The 18,977-nt window shown below is 45.8% G+C and overlaps 1 protein-coding gene across 1 annotated transcript in view; it reads left to right on the top strand.

Annotated features, from left to right (window-relative positions):
• LOC119455586 (glycerol-3-phosphate dehydrogenase [NAD(+)], cytoplasmic-like) overlaps window positions 1–18,977 on the top strand; it is a 38,077-nt gene that overhangs the window by 4,137 nt on the left and 14,963 nt on the right. Inside the window, exons 3-7 of the mRNA XM_037716991.2 lie at window positions 22–162; window positions 4,428–4,569; window positions 6,501–6,613; window positions 13,791–14,021; window positions 17,322–17,428. Coding sequence (XP_037572919.1) covers window positions 22–162; window positions 4,428–4,569; window positions 6,501–6,613; window positions 13,791–14,021; window positions 17,322–17,428 — 734 coding nt within the window. The remainder of the gene's footprint in view (window positions 1–21; window positions 163–4,427; window positions 4,570–6,500; window positions 6,614–13,790; window positions 14,022–17,321; window positions 17,429–18,977) is intronic.

Genomic DNA, 18,977 nt, shown 5'->3' with positions numbered 1-18,977 from the left:
AATGCAATGCCCACTCTACAGGTTGCTGTTCCTGACATAGTAGCAGCTTGTGATGGCTCAGACATTCTGGTCTTTGTCCTGCCACACAAGTTCATTGTTCCAACGTGTAAGCCTTTGATTGGAAAGATCAAGGCAGGCGCAGTTGGGTTGTCATTGATCAAGGTGAGCCACCTTTTTTCTCTTACTTCTCTTATCACCGAATGTAACAGTCATGAAATCGCAGATTGGGAAGTCCAAAATGAATGGGTATTCTAAAGCTCAATAATGCATAAAGAATGAATTTTAAAGGGACACTAATACGAAAAATAAATTTTGGCTGTTTTAGTAAATTATCTTTTTGGAATAAAAAAAAAAAACATTCCATCTCGCAATGACTGTCGACATTGTTGCGATTAGCATTAAAGCAATTTAGCGACACACCTTATTGCCACCGCCGAAATGTGTCGTGTACGAGGCGTGTATGCAGCCTGACGTAGCATTCTTATTGAGCTCCCGCTGCTGCTTGTGGCGGTGCCCAGTTCAGCCACTACACACTTAGTACAACTGAACAGAATCTCGTAGATTGCTTATTGGACATAGCAGATGAATGTGATAATGCTTAATGTTAATCACATTAACGTCGACAGTCATCATATTCCTTTTCGAGCTCCCACAGCTGCTTGTGGACGGAAGCAGTAGTGACCTAAGTTGGCGTCAAAGAGGTTCGTTGAAGAGTGGCACATACCCAGTCGCTATCACCGAATGAGGCCCGTCTCTTGTTTTCTTCTCTGGCTTTCCTCTAGACCTAAAGTCCCTTAGTAAGCAAAAGTGATGCCATCCTTTGAACTTTGCCGCCCTGTCGCCGGCTCTGCGCCATTCTCCCTTCCCTGCGCTGCCAACTGTGTCCCTCTTCCTTCCTATTGGGCTAGCGTCATCACGTGGCGCCACATGCGTTCGAATTCTTTGGTTCTTGCTCAAAAGAAAAGCATGCGCTTTATTATAAGGCTCATCACCACCATTTGTGTCGTACATGCGTCGGTGAGTGCCCGTAGGCGGTGCCTGTGTGGTGAGTGCGCTGCTTGAAATGGCATGTTTCCTTAAGGCTCCTGCTGTTTATGCTGAGCTGCCGTACATACGCTTGTAGGAAATGATTTAGTAAAAGAAGCCATTTGTTCTGCAGTAGGGGCAAGGAGGCATGTCGCGAAAGTACAGTGTAGATCGCATATAACGTAAGTCGCCGGAGTGGCGAATATCCGCACTATAAGCGGTACCGCACTATAACCAAAGCAACAATTTTCAAGGCCCGCACATATGCAAAAGATGTGCACCGAGCTGCCACGCGTATGCGACAGTCGAGGAATGCGGCTAGAACGTTTGCATTCAATTTACAGTCGAATCTCGTTAATTCGAACCAAATCACGCGGCGGCGCCTCAGACCGGCATTGCTCCGGCACGCCATAGAGTAAATAAAAGCTTAGGAGAGACCCCTCATTGTCGCGCGCGAACAGAACAAAACAAAAACGCAAAAAAACGCAGCGGAAATTTCCCCCTCTCTCAAATGGCAAGGTCGCCGATTCTGCGTTGCGCCGGAACATGCGTGTACGTGCCGACGTCTCAGCCACGCGTAGGAAATGGCAGTGAACCCTTCTTTCTCCGTTATGCTTCCTCTACTTTCTAGTCACGTGTTGACCTTGCACGCTGCGGCTACGGCGCAGAGGGAAGCAGCGGTGCTGTCCCAGGTCGGCCAACGAAACTTCCCACGCCGGCAAACGCCCGCTTTCCGATAACGGCAGAAAACGAAACTTCGGGGAGCGGGCGCCGGGCTGGCTGGAGCGGCGGCGCCTGCACGGCGGCGGGCGCGTACGGTGACAGTCGAAAGTGAGGGAGCTACGAGTGAGGGCGAGGGGAGCCACCGAAGCGGCAGAGCTGCCGAGGCGAAATCCGCTTCCCTACCGCCCTCCTCCCTCACATTCCACGGTCTCCGCGTGTGCCCTTCGCCGTGCTGTGCCGGCGCCGCCCGCTCCCTGAAGTTTCGTTTACTGCCGTTATCGTGAAGCGAGCGTTGGATGGCGTTGGCAGTTTCGCGGCCCTCGCTCGCTATGCGCGCCATATTTCACGACTCGCACTCAAGATTCTGGTTTCAGCCTCACTGACTGTTCGTTCGCACCGCGTGCCCTTCTCCTCCACTTCGTCTCTCTTTCTTCCTTGAGCACACCTTGGGGCCCCCGTTTGAGGGGAGCGTTCGCCGTCACTGCTGACTTTCGTACTCCCAGGCAGCCGCACTGTAACCGGTATTTAGTTTCCCGCAACTGCACTATAAGCGATACGTGTATACATGGAGTGCTATGGGAAAATTAACGGGAGTCTGAAAAGACCGCACTATATCCGGTCCTGCACTATAAGTGGTTACGTTATAAGTGGTCTATACTGTAATTTGTGTGCGTCAGGAGTGACTGCATAAATTTCAACGAACGGCCATACGGTTGGCTATACATATGGCCAACAAACTGGTGTCTTGTGAAGTAAATAGGAAGCTTTAAAATCGCAGTGGATACTATGAGCTTTTCTACCACATGCTCATCTCGTCGTCACGTCACTTGTGCCTTTGTTTGTAGGGTGTGTTGTATTTTGTTTGTCTTTGAGGAAGATTACCCACTACAGTTTGGCAGAGTATAATTCTATTATATCGATAATTTCAAACTTCATTTATACAAGGTTGTGGCAATGCCGGGAGTAGTAATGAAGCATTCCGAGTTGAGATATTGCACTACATGGACTATTTGATTACTTATTTTATTTATTTATTTATTTATTTATTTATTTATTTATTTATTTATTTATTTATTTATTTATACTGCAGCCTTAATATAGGGCTATAACAGGGGTAGGAAAAAGTAGCAAATTAGCATAAACAAGGCAAACACAAGCAAAAAGAGCACAGGTAAAAAAATGAGATATTCTAATACCACTGGTGACTACAAATGTTTATCTAATGGTAAGGAACAAACAGCATCAAATAATGAATTGAACAAAGGAAAATGTCGGCATCCGCTATTTTATAGTTTCTATACAAGCAGTTCTGGAAGAGGTGTGCAGACTTGCACATAGAGCACAGGTGTAAGAAAAGAATCTTGTCCTCTCAGGCATATGGGTAATGCAACACAGCATTGCCGATGCAATGCTGTTTTTTATTCAAACCAAAAGTGACTGCACAGCGAAACAGCACCATAAGTGTTACGAGGAATGATGCTTAAGTGAACCTACCGCAGAGGTGTCGTGTCCACAGAGCTGCGAGGACCACAGCATTTCATCGCAAATGACCACATGGCACACACTTACACAAAATACTGCAATTGCTATCAAAAACGAATGATAAATAACTAAATGCACTTCTGCTTTCGCATAAGTTTTGTTTATCTTATTATCTGGAGTAGCACGTAGAGTATTTATTTGGGGCGCCAGATTAAAAAAAATGCAACTTTGACCTCATTCTTCTCTGGTAACCCACCTTTTACCACAAAATTACCGAAGATAGAGTTTTGAAAGACTACTTTATCAGTCTAAACTGATTCAATGTTTCTCTTCAGTGTCCATCTAAGTATTATAGTACTTTACACCTTCACATTTTGTTTTCTTACAATTAGATGCGTGTTTATTTTTAGGCGTTTTTGATGGTGGCAACCTTATAGGGGCACAGAAGAGATAAGTGGAGCTGCATTAGTAAATTACCCTTTCAACAAAGCAGAAAAGCCACTCTTACCGTGAGAAGGTGCTTTGTAACCAGAAAAGATGCACAAACTTGAGACACGTGGCGACGCTGTCTTGAAATTCCTGCACCAGTGTGCTGTGACGTCGTAGATTTGACAGCCTCTGCTGGGTCTAGTTAACCTTCTATTGGTAGATATGGACTACAGTGTATTCTAAAGGATCCAAGGACTGAACTTTCAAAGTTTCAGTGATTTTCAGTGCAAAAACGCTCAAAGGAGAGAAAGCACTTTGAAATATGTGAGGTCACACTGACATACCTGCAATGGGGGTCCCGCGCAAAATTTAAGAAATTGAAGTTTGGCCTTCACTTTCTCTTCAAGTAGTCAATCGCTTACCAGGAAAGTAAGTTTTGAAGGAATACTTTATCATTCTCAACTGATTTAGCGTTTCTTTAGTGCCCCTTTCAAGCTAGTACAACTCTCGCTTGAAAATCCAACGAGAGTAGAAAACATTTTCATCACAAAGGTTCTTCTTTTAGTTAATGTTAGGATTTCTGAATGTAAAGGGCAGCTCTTGATAGCATTATGTGAATAATACCCTACTATTGGGCAAACTCGTTGAAGCATTTATGTTCTTAACTATTCACATTTTCTACAAGTATTGATGTTGAATATCAGTTGCTGTATTTTTTTTATATATATCTTATTCCTCATTTTCTGCACGGTTTATTTTTGTTTCAGGGTTTCGACATCGCACCTGGTGGCGGCATTGAACTGATATCTAATGTCATTAAGAAGCTGCTCAGTATCGATGTGTGTGTTCTCATGGGAGCTAATCTGGCCAAGGAGGTTGTAGATGAGAAGTTCTGCGAGACAACGATCGGTGAGCATCAATTTATGCAGTCCGCGAGTTTCCCAACCTCAGAATAGCACATTTTACAGTGTGGAAATGTGTGTCAATGCTATGCATATCGTTGTGAAATGGGGCTCAATGGGCTTGCAGTGAGTAGAAATTTGGGGACTTGGCATGCCAACCTCTCTTCCGACACCTGGTGTGTTTGCAGTTCCAAGAGATAGTCTGCCAAGCTAAATGCAGTGCATAAACAAAAGAAACATCCCATGCTAAAACATGCAATCTTTTGTTTATGCTTTGTATTTAGCTACTGACACACTATTTCTTTACCTCTTTGTTTTTTTCTAAGGAGCAGCTATTGACCCTACAATTATAGTATATAGCCAAAATTAATACGGCCTGAATTTTTCATCACGACACCGTGCTGCACTTGGCACACATCTGATAAGATGATTTAAGAGATGCTATAAGTAATTATATTTATGCACTAGATAAATTGAGGCTTTAAACCATACCTCTGAATCAAATGTACGTACAGTAGAACTCCGCTGATACGTTTTTCACGGGACCGAAAAAAAAAAAAAAAACGTAAGAGCCGGGAAACGCAAGAGCCGAGAAACAGGAAAAATTGAAAAATGGGAGTAGTGTTGAACTGCACACAATATTATTTGAATTCTTACGTGTGAAAAAAAGTCATAGTTTCGCCCAAAAGCCGAAGCATCGATTGCAATATCAAATTAGTAGACAGCTATACAAAGTAAGGATAGTAGTTTTATTGTCCGTATAAATTTGTCAACATTCGCTTCTTAACTATATTAACAAGCATGGTATCAGCGCCCATAGGCAAACATGAACACATCACACTCGATGAGCGCAGACACGCGCTGTGAAATGCTGGCGTGATGAAGTGCCGCTGCATAAGCGAGCGAAGTGACCTTCGTGCTGTTGTATATCGCTTCAACGCAAACTGAGCACCGAGAACACACAGCATGCACAAAGCTACGAGCCGCTGACGCACCTACACTGCCTAGACTCTGCCCCCAACGCAAATCGCGTTCAAGATACGGACCGCGCGCCGCCAAGCAGTACGCCATTGATGCCAGAGTACAACTAGAGTGTCTAGTACGCACTAGTCCAACGCCGCCCGCTATCTCTCCCCCCTCGCTCCCTCGCCGGTGCCTCGAGCGCAACGGAAGAAAGCGCGCTTCCTCCCTACTTTTCTTTCTTTCGCGCGCGAGATTTAGACGCGGTCGTCGGCTCCCCTTGCACGCTTTCACTTGCACATACAGCATACGGCGCGCGGCGACGGCGTTATTGGCCTTGGACTTATTAGGGAACATCTATGAGCCAAAACCAATTTTAGGGCCACAACGGGCTTCCTTTGCTGGCGGAAACCAAAAATATGTCATAGGAGTGTCGCCCCCGGCACTTTGGGCAGCCAATGCCATCGTCAAGCCACCAAGCCAAGCGACATGAAAAGTCAAAATGGCTGCTCGGGCCGGCGCGGGGTGGCAGTTCGCATCGTATGATACGGGAACGGTCCCACAGTTGCGACGCAACAGCGGGGTTAGCAATGCATTGGGTTCTATAGGAGCTGTGCCAGGACCAGCCGAAAACGACGTAACAGCCAGGAAAACGCAGCACCCGGGAACGTAACAGCGGGGTTCTACTGTATTGCAGTAAAGAAAGGTTAGACAAAAGATTATATGTCATTATACCCTTAGTTTGGATGAAGGCATCTTCTTTGCTGCTTGCACAGTAAAGCTATAGTAATTGAGATTTGAAGTTTTGCACACTTGGTTGGAATTGAGGTCTCATTTCTTGGGGGCTTCTTTTGTTGGGTACCTCGCTTCAATTACATGGCCCAGAGTCAGTGAATAATTCAACTCTGTGTGGCAAGTAACTGCCAGTTTTTTAGCTTATTGCAACAGTTTGTGAACAGGCCATTTCATGTTTTTCAGGCTGCAAGGACCCTCACAGCGGTCTTCTTCTGAAGAACCTTATTCAGACAGAGTACTTTAGGGTCACAGTGGTGGATGACATTCCAACTATTGAAATCTGTGGTGCCCTCAAGGTATGTGCTTGTCATTCTTGTCATATGCTGATCTACAGATCAAATAGCAGGGTGGAAAGAAGTGCCATATTGCCTAATAAAACCATTCTGCTAATGTCTTAGTAAACCTGAATTCTTTGTGTGATACAGGTGGCATTGAAAATTAGCACTGACAGTGTTTCATGGTATTCATACAATGGTAAAAGTGGACAGCGTTCTTGAGGACTTTGGTTTTAAGAACGGCAAAGGATATGTAAATGGGCCTATAACTAGAATATTAGTGAAGGAAAGCTTAGGAAAATGCACATTGAAGGGAACATTGCATAATATACTAATTCTGTTGACTGTATATAAAGTGTTGACCTTGTTTGTAGATACTGTGCAACATTTGAAACATCAGCATTTTAATCTTGCTCTAACTCTTAATATATATTAGATAAAGAAAGAAACCCGCCGCAGTGGCTCAGTCAGCTAAGGTGTTGCGCTGCTCAGCACGAGATCCCGGGATCGAATCCCGGCCGCGGCGGCAGCGTTTCGATGGAGGCGAAATGCGAAAACGCCCGTGTGCTTGTGCAGTGCTTGCACATTAAAGAATCCCAGGTGGTCAAAATTAATCCGGAGCCCTCCACTACGGCGTGCCTCATAATCAGAACTGGTTTTGGCACCTAAAACCCCAGAAAGAAGCTAAAGAAAGAAAGAAAGCACAGAATTTTTTTTAGAAGTTGCTCTATATACGTTCACTCCTATCATTCTGATTTGGAAATTATCTTCCTTATCGAATTTCTTTTATCTTCCCAATAAAATTTTTAAGGGGGAAGTTGTATGAATGGAGGATCTTCTTTACCATGTAGGTTTATGGACACGGTAAAAAGATTCTAAAACATGCGCAGAAACATTTCTGCACATGTTTTAGAGTCTTCAAAGTCGGATTCATCACTTTCACTCAAAATAGTGAAATATCGACATGAAAGAAAGCAGAAATGTGTAGACACCTGAACGTTCTCTGGTTTAACATAATGAAGGAAAACCATTGAAAGCTGCAGACACCCACTGGTTCGTAACACCTATACGCAGATTAAGGCCAGAAATTACGCTTTCGTGTGATACGACTTCGCAGCGGGCCATTTCATGTTGTGTTATTTTGGAGTCCTTGTGCCATTTCAGGAACACCTGTTTGTGCCTGTGGCTTATCTTCTATGTTACAGCAAAACCTTTCCAGTAATCTTTTCGTTGGACTACAGGAATAAACTAAGAAATCGTATTACGCAAACAATGCTGAATATGCTGCTAGGGTCATGGGAGTCAGGCTTGAGCGAGATAACTGGGAAAACATATGTAGTGAGGTTATACCATATTTAGCAGCATCAAAATACACTTGACTCTTTGCACAATGAATCTCAGCTCAAAGTAACACTAAAGGGAAAAATTATTTGAGCTGCATTAATAAAAATGCCCTTGAACAATACCAAAATGTGACTTACCATGAGGAGAAGGTTGGTAAGCCAAAAGAAGTGCAAAGGTCGCAGTCCAGTCTGTTGGGTGTGGGTTCGTATCCCACTCCTGACAGTTCTCTCGTTATACCCGCAGCAGTGGCTAAGTGTCTATGGCATGGTGCTGCTAAGCACCAGGTCATAGGTTCAATTCTTAACCATGGCGGCTGCGTCTTATGGGGGCGAAACGCAAGAACGCTCGTGTACTTATAGATTTAGGTGCACGTTAACAAATCCCAGCTGGTCAAAATTAATCGGGGGTTCTCCGCTACAGCGTGCCTCATATTCATATGGTGGTTTTGGCATGTAAAACCCCAGAATTTAATTAGTAAAAGATGCAGAAAACGGTGGGTGACAACGTTGCCTTTGAAGTTCCCCGCACCAGTTCGCCTTGACGTCGCAGGCATCCCTTCATTAACTAACAGGGATGCCCAAGCCTGGGACACGAAGTTCGTGACATCTTGCCAAGGTCACGTTGGCAGCAAAGGGGGATGAATCAAAGACGACTGTCCATTCCAGTCAGCATCGTTTCTTATCTCCGGTAGTAGCTAACGGATCCCGTTTTTCTTGTGGTCAACATTGGTGGCTGCAGCAGTGACGCCACCCTCCCAGGAAAGTGGGATTACAAGAGGTGGGCTATCTCGCTGTCACGGAGCGGCATATTTTCGAATGGTTTGGACGCTGATTAACGACACGCCGAAGTACGAGCGTCAAACACGTGGGCTCCTGACTGTGCAGCGTATAATGCATTCGACATCGACACGCCGAATTACGAGCGTCAAACACGTGGGCTCCTGACTGTGCAGCGTACAATGCATTCGACATCGACACGCCGAATTACGAGCGTCAAACACGTGGGCTCCTGACTGTGCAGCGTACAATGCATTCGACATCGACACGCCGAATTACGAGTGGCAAACACGTGGGCTCCTGACTGTGCAGCGTACAATGCATTCGACATCGACACGCCGAATTACGGGCGTCAAAAGCGTCGTGGCCGCTCGGGCTGCCATCTCGATTCCAGACGCGTCACGCCGATTACGGACCCCGAAGTGTGCGCGTACGGCCACGTGGTAGTGCCGGGATCAACCTTGGCCCTTGACAGTGGGAGAGAGGCTGATCTGCGGTGCTTCGTCCATAGTGGGAGTGCGGCCAAGATTGTTGAGAGCTAAGAGCGCTGAATTCGGAGAACGCTACATAGCGGCAGTTTCCCTACCTAGTGAACTAGGGAAAGGAGAGGCTATTTAAGCGCATGTTTTGGGCCCTGCTGATTAGTCTAGAAGCTGAACCTATGCGCTGCTGAGAAGCCGTTGGGGGGGGGCTAGTGCCGTCCAGTATCGCCTGGGCCGCCTGGCCACGTCGGAACTCCGAGGAACTTGTTGACGTACGAGACGTCAAACCAGCGTCTGCAACGAAGTTCACGGTAGTTCGCCTCAAGTTAGCTCAACCTGCTTGAGGGAAGACGTCCAATCTAGACTCCCGGGAAACCCAGCTCAGCAATTCGCATCCACCTCGACAAGATCGGACCGCCAGCATTCTTCGGGAAAGCTTTGTGCACCGACTTCCACGGTTTATGGACTTGCTGCTGCTGCCCGGCCATGCGTATGACACCATTTGTTTTCTTTTGAACTTTCAATTCTTTTGAACATTGCTTTAGTGAAATACTGTTAAGTGTATTCTTGTTTATTTGATCCTCGCACTGTTTCATTTTGATATCTACTGTTAATTGTTCGTATTTATTGTCTTCATCATTGTGATATATTAAGCTCAGGTGTGTTAGTCTGTCTTGTGTCTTTTCTTTTTATTATTGTATTTTAATAACTTGTGTGTATTTATCAGCCGATAAATATCTTGTTTTGTTTACTCCCGACTCTGACTCTTTTCACTGTGCTCGCTTGCGTACGGAACGACCAACCAGCTTGTCTACCCCGTCGATCGACTTCGCGCCGACGACGAATCGGGGACAGCTGTGACATAAACTGGCGTCCGCGAACAGGACGTTCCATACAAAAAGGAGCATGGTGAACGGAGAACGATAATCGTGGAGATTGATCGGTTAGTGCTACTGACACATTCGTGTGCAGTGTCGAACGCACGTGCATGAGAATTGTGAGGGCACGGTTTTTGGTGGTGTAGCAGTAGTGACATTTTGGAGGAAATGGAGTTCGAAAAGTGGATAGAAGAAGGCAAACAGTTAGGCCTAAAGGGCGCCGAGTTGAGGACATGGATTACGCAACAGCAGAGGCAGGCCCGAGAGGAAAGGGAGAAAGAGCGAGCGGCGGCGAAGGAAGCCGGAGAGCGCGAAATACTGTTGTTACAATTAAGGATTCAACGTATTCAAAGTGGCAACAGGAGCAGGGCTAGCAACGAGCACCTTGAAGTAGAGGAGGAGCAGCTGAAATGCAAGGCGCCCGTAGAAGTCGCGCACGGAAAGTGCGAAGAAATCGCACGCACGGTTCTGCCGATAGTAGGAAGAGAGGCTAATCTTTGCGAGCCTAACAAAGGTGATGCCAGATCCGCAGACCGTGGCGTAGTTGTTGAGGGACCCGTTGATGGGGACCTGATTGAGCGCGACGAGATAATGAGCCACTTGAATGCTAGAGAAGCAGCTAGGTCAGCTGCGGACGATTTGGAGTATGTCGCGAATGCTGCTCTAGCAGCAGTAGTCCGAAGTGACACGAACTTGTTCGGCAAGAGCACCAGTGAAGAGCCCAATCCATCAGAAAAGTGCGCTGAAGCACAATGCGGGCAGGATAGTGCAGTTGGGGACAGCGCACAAGTAGGCGAGCTTTGGTGCGCTAAAGAAAATAGCTGTATTACACCGAGGTTTTTGGAGCTCTCCGACAGTAAAGGTGGACTTGAGAGGGGTGATTTACCCGCTAATCATCAAGACCGAGCGGTTGGGGAGGAAGTCGTGGCCGACGATATGCGCGTCGGTCTTCATGAGGTGCGAGCTGAAGGCTCGAAATTTAGCACAGGAAAGCGTGCTAGGAAAAAGAAGAGAAAGAAGCGGTGTCGCAGAGTCCGTAATGCGGCAGAGAAGGCTACGCAGCCGCATAAGACAAAAGGCGCTAAACCGTGCGGGGAGCGCAGTGAAGGTTTTCGAAAGGCACGTTTGCAGATTGCAATGTCTCCAGTACGAGCGCGCCCGAGCCACCGGGTGAGGAGGAAAGGAGAGAGCCGTTCGTCGCGGGGGCGGACAAAAGCAAGGGTGCCAGTATGTTCCCCCTCGTTCGGTTCCTTGAAAAGTGTGCACGGCATGGCACAAAAAGAGAGCCGATACGGCGCCGCGAATTAGGCATACGCGTCAGTAAAGTTGCAGTGCGATGCGTGAAAGGCATGCTGCCTGTTTGTCAAGTGTCGAGGGTGGGTAGCGAGGAGAATGGCCGCTGTACCTTTTGTGTTCCCTCGCTGACCAGACCAGCCGTCAAACCGCGCCCGCCTCGTGTACGGCTTAAGGATTTCACGCAGGCTTTGTAGAAACAGTTTGTCTGTTTCTTTATGTTTTCCCTGTTAAGTTAATCTTTTAGAGATCGTTGGGTGAGCAAGTTCGGAGCTTTGTGTAATTATTTTGGAAGCCCTCCGATATTCTGAGAGAGCTGGCTTACGCGCGTAGAAAAATTTTTGAAACTTTGCTTTTTTTTTTAATATGTCATTCTTTCTGTAGCAGTTAGGCTTGCTTGTGGGTGAAATACGCTGTATCGGTTCACTTTACCGAAGGGTTCAGGATTTCTTTTTTCCTTTGAGAGTGGGTCGCTTTATTTTGAAGGAGCCGTGGGGCGGCCTTGTCGTTTGGAAGAGTGTTTGCGCCGTTTCTTAAAGCGTGTCTTCCGCGAACACAAAGGGAAACAAAGCGTTGGCGTGTGTCTCGCATGTGTGTTTGGAAGACGACATGGTTTTGCGGTTCAATTGGTGCATGGAAGTACTTTGCTAGATGCGCAACTGTTCTGGTAGTTCTGAGCGCGTGTTTGGCGCACGTTTTTTTTGGTTGCCATTGCACTAGTGCGTGTATTGAAACTGATGTGGAGTGTGAGCAGACTATTCATGGCGGTTGTGCTGCATAGGATATTTTCAGTACCATTTATTTATGGTCATTCTGCAGTCGAGTTGGAGAATTTTTGTGTTGTGTGCCTGGACGTGTAGTGCTCTGGTTATTTGTTTTTTTCGTTTAGTACACGATGTTATTAGATGTATAATGTTATGTATACATAGAATGGTCTTCTTTTTCTTGTTTTTGTTTTCGAAAATGCCACTCGTGTAAGTGAATATTATGTGATAATATTCTGAAAGTGGGGGGCTGTGTCACGGAGCGGCATATTTTCGAATGGTTTGGACGCTGATTAACGACACGCCGAAGTACGAGCGTCAAACACGTGGGCTCCTGACTGTGCAGCGTATAATGCATTCGACATCGACACGCCGAATTACGAGCGTCAAACACGTGGGCTCCTGACTGTGCAGCGTACAATGCATTCGACATCGACACGCCGAATTACGAGCGGCAAACACATGGGCTCCTGACTGTGCAGCGTACAATGCATTCGACATCGACACGCCGAATTACGGGCGTCAAAAGCGTCGTGGCCGCTCGGGCTGCCATCTCGATTCCAGACGCGTCACGCCGATTACGGACCCCGAAGTGTGCGCGTACGGCCACGTGGTAGTGCCGGGATCAACCTTGGCCCTTGACAGTGGGAGAGAGGCTGATCTGCGGTGCTTCGTCCATAGTGGGAGTGCGGCCAAGATTGTTGAGAGCTAAGAGCGCTGAATTCGGAGAACGCTACATAGCGGCAGTTTCCCTACCTAGGGAACTAGGGAAAGGAGAGGCTATTTAAGCGCATGTTTTGGGCCCTGCTGATTAGTCTAGAAGCTGAACCTATGCGCTGCTGAGAAGCCGTTGGGGGGGGGCTAGTGCCGTCCAGTATCGCCTGGGCCGCCTGGCCACGTCGGAACTCCGAGGAACTTGTTGACGTACGAGACGTCAAACCAGCGTCTGCAACGAAGTTCACGGTAGTTCGCCTCAAGTTAGCTCAACCTGCTTGAGGGAAGACGTCCAATCTAGACTCCCGGGAAACCCAGCTCAGCAATTCGCATCCACCTCGACAAGATCGGACCGCCAGCATTCTTCGGGAAAGCTTTGTGCACCGACTTCCACGGTTTATGGACTTGCTGCTGCTGCCCGGCCATGCGTATGACACCATTTGTTTTCTTTTGAACTTTCAATTCTTTTGAACATTGCTTTAGTGAAATACTGTTAAGTGTATTCTTGTTTATTTGATCCTCGCACTGTTTCATTTTGATATCTACTGTTAATTGTTCGTATTTATTGTCTTCATCATTGTGATATATTAAGCTCAGGTGTGCTAGTCTGTCTTGTGTCTTTTCTTTTTATTATTGTATTTTAATAACTTGTGTGTATTTATCAGCCGATAAATATCTTGTTTTGTTTACTCCCGACTCTGACTCTTTTCACTGTGCTCGCTTGCGTACGGAACGACCAACCAGCTTGTCTACCCCGTCGATCGACTTCGCGCCGACGACGAATCGGGGACAGCTGTGACACTCGCGGTGTTTTGAGAAAAATAGGTGTGTTTTCTTTCAGGGGTGGGGCATCTCCCGGGATATTACAGTAGTTTTGAAAGAAGACTCTCAGTCTAAACTTATTTGTTTTTCATTAACACCATCTGCATATTGTTCTTGTTGTACAGAACATTGTTGCCTGTGGGGCCGGCTTTGTGGATGGCCTCGGCTATGGTGACAACACCAAGGCAGCAGTGATTCGGCTAGGGCTGAAGGAGATGATTGCCTTCGCTGACTACTTTTACCCGGGTGCCAAGCTGAGCACATTCTTTGAGAGCTGTGGCATTGCTGACCTTGTCACGACCTGCTATGGTGGCCGCAACCGTAGGGTTGCCGAGGCGTTCGTCACTTCCAACAAGGTGGGTGGACAGTTCGCGCTCAATTACTGTTTACCTAACCTCACTTGGATGTTGTATTTTGTTAGTGTCAAGAATGTGTGAAGGAGCATTTTTGCATGGTTTTGTGTCATGTGGTGAAACCTATGGAAAAGAGTACCTTCCTCTACATCGACTTGGCCGCTTGTAGCATGTGCAACATGTGATGTGATGCTGTTCGTACTGCTTAGTTTCTTGCTCTTAACGAGGAACTTCGAAGTAAAAGTAATGCAGTGCATGATTTTTATTTACAAGTATGCTAAAAAATAATCCTCAAATTCTAGAGTGCTGTTATGCCTTAAGAATCTACTACTGAGTCATTTGTAATAAATGACAGTTACAAGCCTCCTTTTACCAAACAGTCACAATGTTCTATTAGTGACAGTGGAACCTCGTTGATACGATTCTGCGTAATACGTTTTTCTGGATGATATGATTTGGCTGGATAATACGTTGTATGATACGATTTTCGGATGATACACCGGCTCCCGTGAAGATCATATCAACAAGACTCCACTGTATTGGTTTATCTAACCAGGGTGTGTTAAATTTGATTTTAAATCTAGATTCTGAAAAGAAAGGTTGTCCTGACAATATAGACAACACATTCCTCACTAGAAACTCATTATAGACTAGTCAACTATTATTTTCCAGAAATCTCTTTCAATGTCTGTGGTCCGTTCATCTTGGAAGTCTGCTAAAGCTCTTCCTCTGTACGCATCCGGGAACAAACAATCTTTATTGAATTATAGACCCATCTCTTCTACATCCCACTCATGCATATGACTAAAACACATGATATACAGTTTCTGGAGACAGTGTTTTATGTGATGCCCAACACGGCTTTCGACATGGCTTCAGCATCATTACCCAACTTAGTGAATTGACTCATATCATCCAGGCTTTAGACACAGGTGATAATCGGCGCAATATTTATGCTTATCATAAGCATTCAACACTTACACCCTAAACTGTTCAAAAAGCTTCATCCTCGACAACCATGCATTAGTTAACCGGATTGCTTCTTTTCTTTCCGACCGATCTCAATACATATTCAACTCTTACCTGTCCTCCACTTCTATGTAACATCAGACGTACCTAAAGGCTCAATCAGGTCCACTTCTCTTTTTAATATATGTAAATGATTTACCATGTAACATTCCTACTAAAGTCAGCTTGTTTTTCAGTGATTGTGTTCCATACCATACTATCAAACTTCCTAATGATCATGATGTTCTTAACAATTAACTTCCATAAAACAGTTTGCAAGCCATTTACTAACTAAGCACTCATTTCCATCTTCTTTCACTTACTCATTTAATGGTTCTCCACTAGAAAATGTGTTACAAAATAAATATCTTGGTCTTCTATTCTCAAACAATTTCTATTGGTCTCGTCACATTGAACAAATGTGCAAGCGTCTCCTATGTTCGGCCCCTCTTAACACAAGGCTCCTCACTTATAAAGCCTAGTTCGTTCAGTATTCAAGTACGACTCGGTCATATGGAACCCGCTCAAAAAATTTGATCTGTACACTTCATTTATCGTCGCTCACAACAGGTATTTTTCACCTGGTTCCCATTTTCGCAATCTTCAGCTTGCCATTCTCTTCCAATTGCCATGTCAAATTTGTAAAGTTTTTTCATGCTCTGATTAACTTTCCACGATATCCTCTACTCGGCAACTACATCATACCCGCTAGACCTGTATCCACTAGATATCATCATAAGTTGAATTAGTCTCCTCTTCACTGCCACACTGAGGTGTTTATTATTATTTTTTTTTTTACCTGTAGAGCAGTGGTTCTTCAATGAGGGTCCGCGAAGCCATTTTTGGAGCTCCGCGAAACCAACGCCCGCAAAATGGGGTGTGCGAATATTCGAGAAGTGTGAATATTATCGAATATTATATTTTTAATATTTGAATTCGATTCTAGAAATTTGAAAATGTTCGAATATTAGGTTGGATATAAATTTTCGAATCAAATCGAATATATTGCTGGTTGTGCGAGAGCAAACACAGTTCTTAGCATGTGTTTCTATCTTATCTAAGCATATTGGGGCGATATTTTGCTGAATTTTGTGATAATTTTGTGGTGCTGGCGAAATTTCACCTGTAAAGCACGCTTAGCCACTAAACGTGTAAACTGTAAACTTGACAGGAATTGCGATAAGTGATGACTGGCTGAGGGCCAAATGCCTCCGAGTTTATGGGCATTTGATGCGGTATACAGTAGAACCCCGTTGTTACGTTCCCGGGTGCTGCGTTTTCCCGGCTGTTACGTCGTTTTCGGCCATTCCCGGCATAGCCCCAAGGGACCCAATGCATTTTTAACCCCACTGTTGCGTCGCAACTGTGGGACCATTCCTGCATCATGCATTGCGAACTGCCACCCCGCGCCAGCCCGAGCGGCCGCGTTGCCTTTTCATGGTGCTTGGCTTGGTTGGCAAGCCAAGCAACATGGTTTTGGTTTTGGCGCATAGATGGTTCGTATAAACATAACTGAGAGCTGGGCAAGTTGGTGTGGTTCAATCTTAAGAGAAAACTAGCGGGAAAAAGACGTAGATAAGCAAGAGACGGCAAACACTGTGCCACAAGTGGGGACTGAACCCACATCTCCTGCATTACATGTGCGGTGCCTTACCAGTTAAGTTACCACAGTGCCATCTGTCCGGTCACTTTCTTGGGCATTTGTGTTCAAGATTAGCCCTGACAGTGCGAGCCAGCGCCGCTCACGGCCAAGGTGGCAGACCTGGAACGCCCTTTTAACCGCAGGAGTCGCGTAGTATGTGATCTTAGGAGCAGGCAACTGGCCAATAAACCAAAAAGTAAACGACATGGTAGGCAATCCTCATGAAACAATCTGCATTCTTGTCTTCAGTGCTGTCTTTGGCTTCGTCTTCGGTAGAGCACTGTGATATGACCCCTGGCAGCAATGGCATTGTCCTGGTGCTTGTGAAGGGGGAGCGGTATCACTTGAGGCAGGTGACAGGGACTGCAGAAGCTTCGGGGATCTTCCTTGTTTTCATTGTCATCTTTGCTTTACTTTGTACTCAAGTTTTTGCTAAAGTATCAACAGATGCAGTGTTCTGTGCTGTGTGCACAGTACGGGCATGGCAGATGTTAAGCTGCATTCTTCTGTCACCGATCCTGGGCAACAAGAAGTGTTTTAACATCACTACAATGCAGTATTACATTTAGTTCCTTGGTCTTAAAGAGTCTGCTCTATTGTTAGACTTATTTGAATACTACGGTAAACATGCCTGTTACATTCTTGTTTTCCAGACCATCGAGGAGCTGGAAGCTGAGCTTCTTAACGGTCAGAAGCTTCAGGGGCCAGAAACAGCAGAGGAAGTTTATGTCCTGCTTAAAAGTAAAGACATGCTGGATAGGTAAGGATTACATAGAGAAAAGTGGCAGTTTTGCATCCCATTTTTCCTTTTAGCTACCATGTGTGCAGTTAAGGTTCAACAGTTGTCTTATTCAAGAGCATCTTAGTAGTTTAACTATGCGGTTGTAGTGAAGGAGAGCAGAAACAAGGTGGTGACGTCACTTGCAGGCTTAAAACAAAAGCACATTATGCATGAGACATACCTGCCAACTCTGCCGAATTTTTTTTAAAGATTAGGATGCCTGCAGCAGGTGAAATCAGCAATAGAAAGAGTTCTGAAAAAGTCACTGTGGTCTAAAAATAATGTGTTGCTTTTCAGTCTCTGCTATGCCAAGTTTCTTACTTCTAGTGTGCTGTGTCTAAACGTAAATTATCGTTTATAAATTGCATATTTATTTCACAAAAGGTGCGTGCCAAACTAAAAAAAAATGCGTGCTGCTATTCATCGTCATGTCCACTGTATGTTTATGAATACAGAAGAACCTCGTTGATACGTTCCCGTTACATACGTTTTCCCGGCGGCAACGTTCGCAAACGAGAGCACAAAAGATGACCCAATAGAGTTACGCTCATTGTTTACCGGTTCATACGTTCCTGGAAAACACTATTTTTCGGCATCAACGTTCAGTACGTCGTCAAACTGCAATTGTATGATACGTTTTCCGTCTGCTAGATCCCATGTAAATAAGGAAATGCGCTAGGTGCGCGCGATCGAGAACAGTACAGTAAAACCTCGATAATTCGAACTCGGTTAATTCGAAATTTCGGTTAATTCGAAGAATTTGAGCGGTCCCGTCATTCTCAATGCAAATTCCACCGGATAATTTGAATGGCCCGCGCGGCTCTATTCGGATAATTCGAAGTTTCCGGCTAGTAGCAACGTGCGGCGGTTAGGTTAGGGCGCTCCGTACAGTCGCCAACCGATTTTCCGAGCTCGTGGGGACTGAAAAATAGTCCGGAAAACTCATTCGGCCGAAAAAAAAAAGTCATTAGTGCGGCTTTAAAAAAATCTTTAATGATGCCCTGCCTCATACTACGCTTGGAGAATATCGACTTGCTTGGATTTGCGCAGCAATGACGTCGTCTCCGTGTACAGTCGACACGAACGCCACCGCGTTGGCAATCTCCGCCAACGGAGTTCGCCATGGAGATCCAAGAAAGGAGCTTCGCACCGCTTAGCTCTCGCGACGGTACAGGAGGTAGCGCCGATCACTGAGACATGGGTCTTCGAGACACCTGCTCGGTGTACACGCCACGTTCAAAATAGCAACCGAAACTTGAGAGAAAAAAAAAAACTCACTGAAATAACACGCGTGGTGTCAGCGCGCACGAGCGAGCGCGGCCGCCGCAGCCCGCAGCGAGCGAAGGTTCGTGCGGTCTATCGCTTCAACGGAAACTGAGCGGCGAGAGCACAGCCCATACGAAAGGTCAGAGCTAGAGTGTACTAGACAATGACCATATTCTAGTACACTCTAGTCAGAGCCGTCTGGAGATCGCTTTCAAGATACGCTGCGCGCGAGAAACCGCTCCGGCGCTAAGTACGCAGTTGT

The sequence above is a fragment of the Dermacentor silvarum genome, chromosome 6 (assembly GCF_013339745.2).
Source record: "Dermacentor silvarum isolate Dsil-2018 chromosome 6, BIME_Dsil_1.4, whole genome shotgun sequence".
In the NCBI taxonomy this organism is placed as follows: domain Eukaryota; kingdom Metazoa; phylum Arthropoda; class Arachnida; order Ixodida; family Ixodidae; genus Dermacentor; species Dermacentor silvarum.
This window is presented reverse-complemented; position numbering and strand designations above follow the sequence as displayed.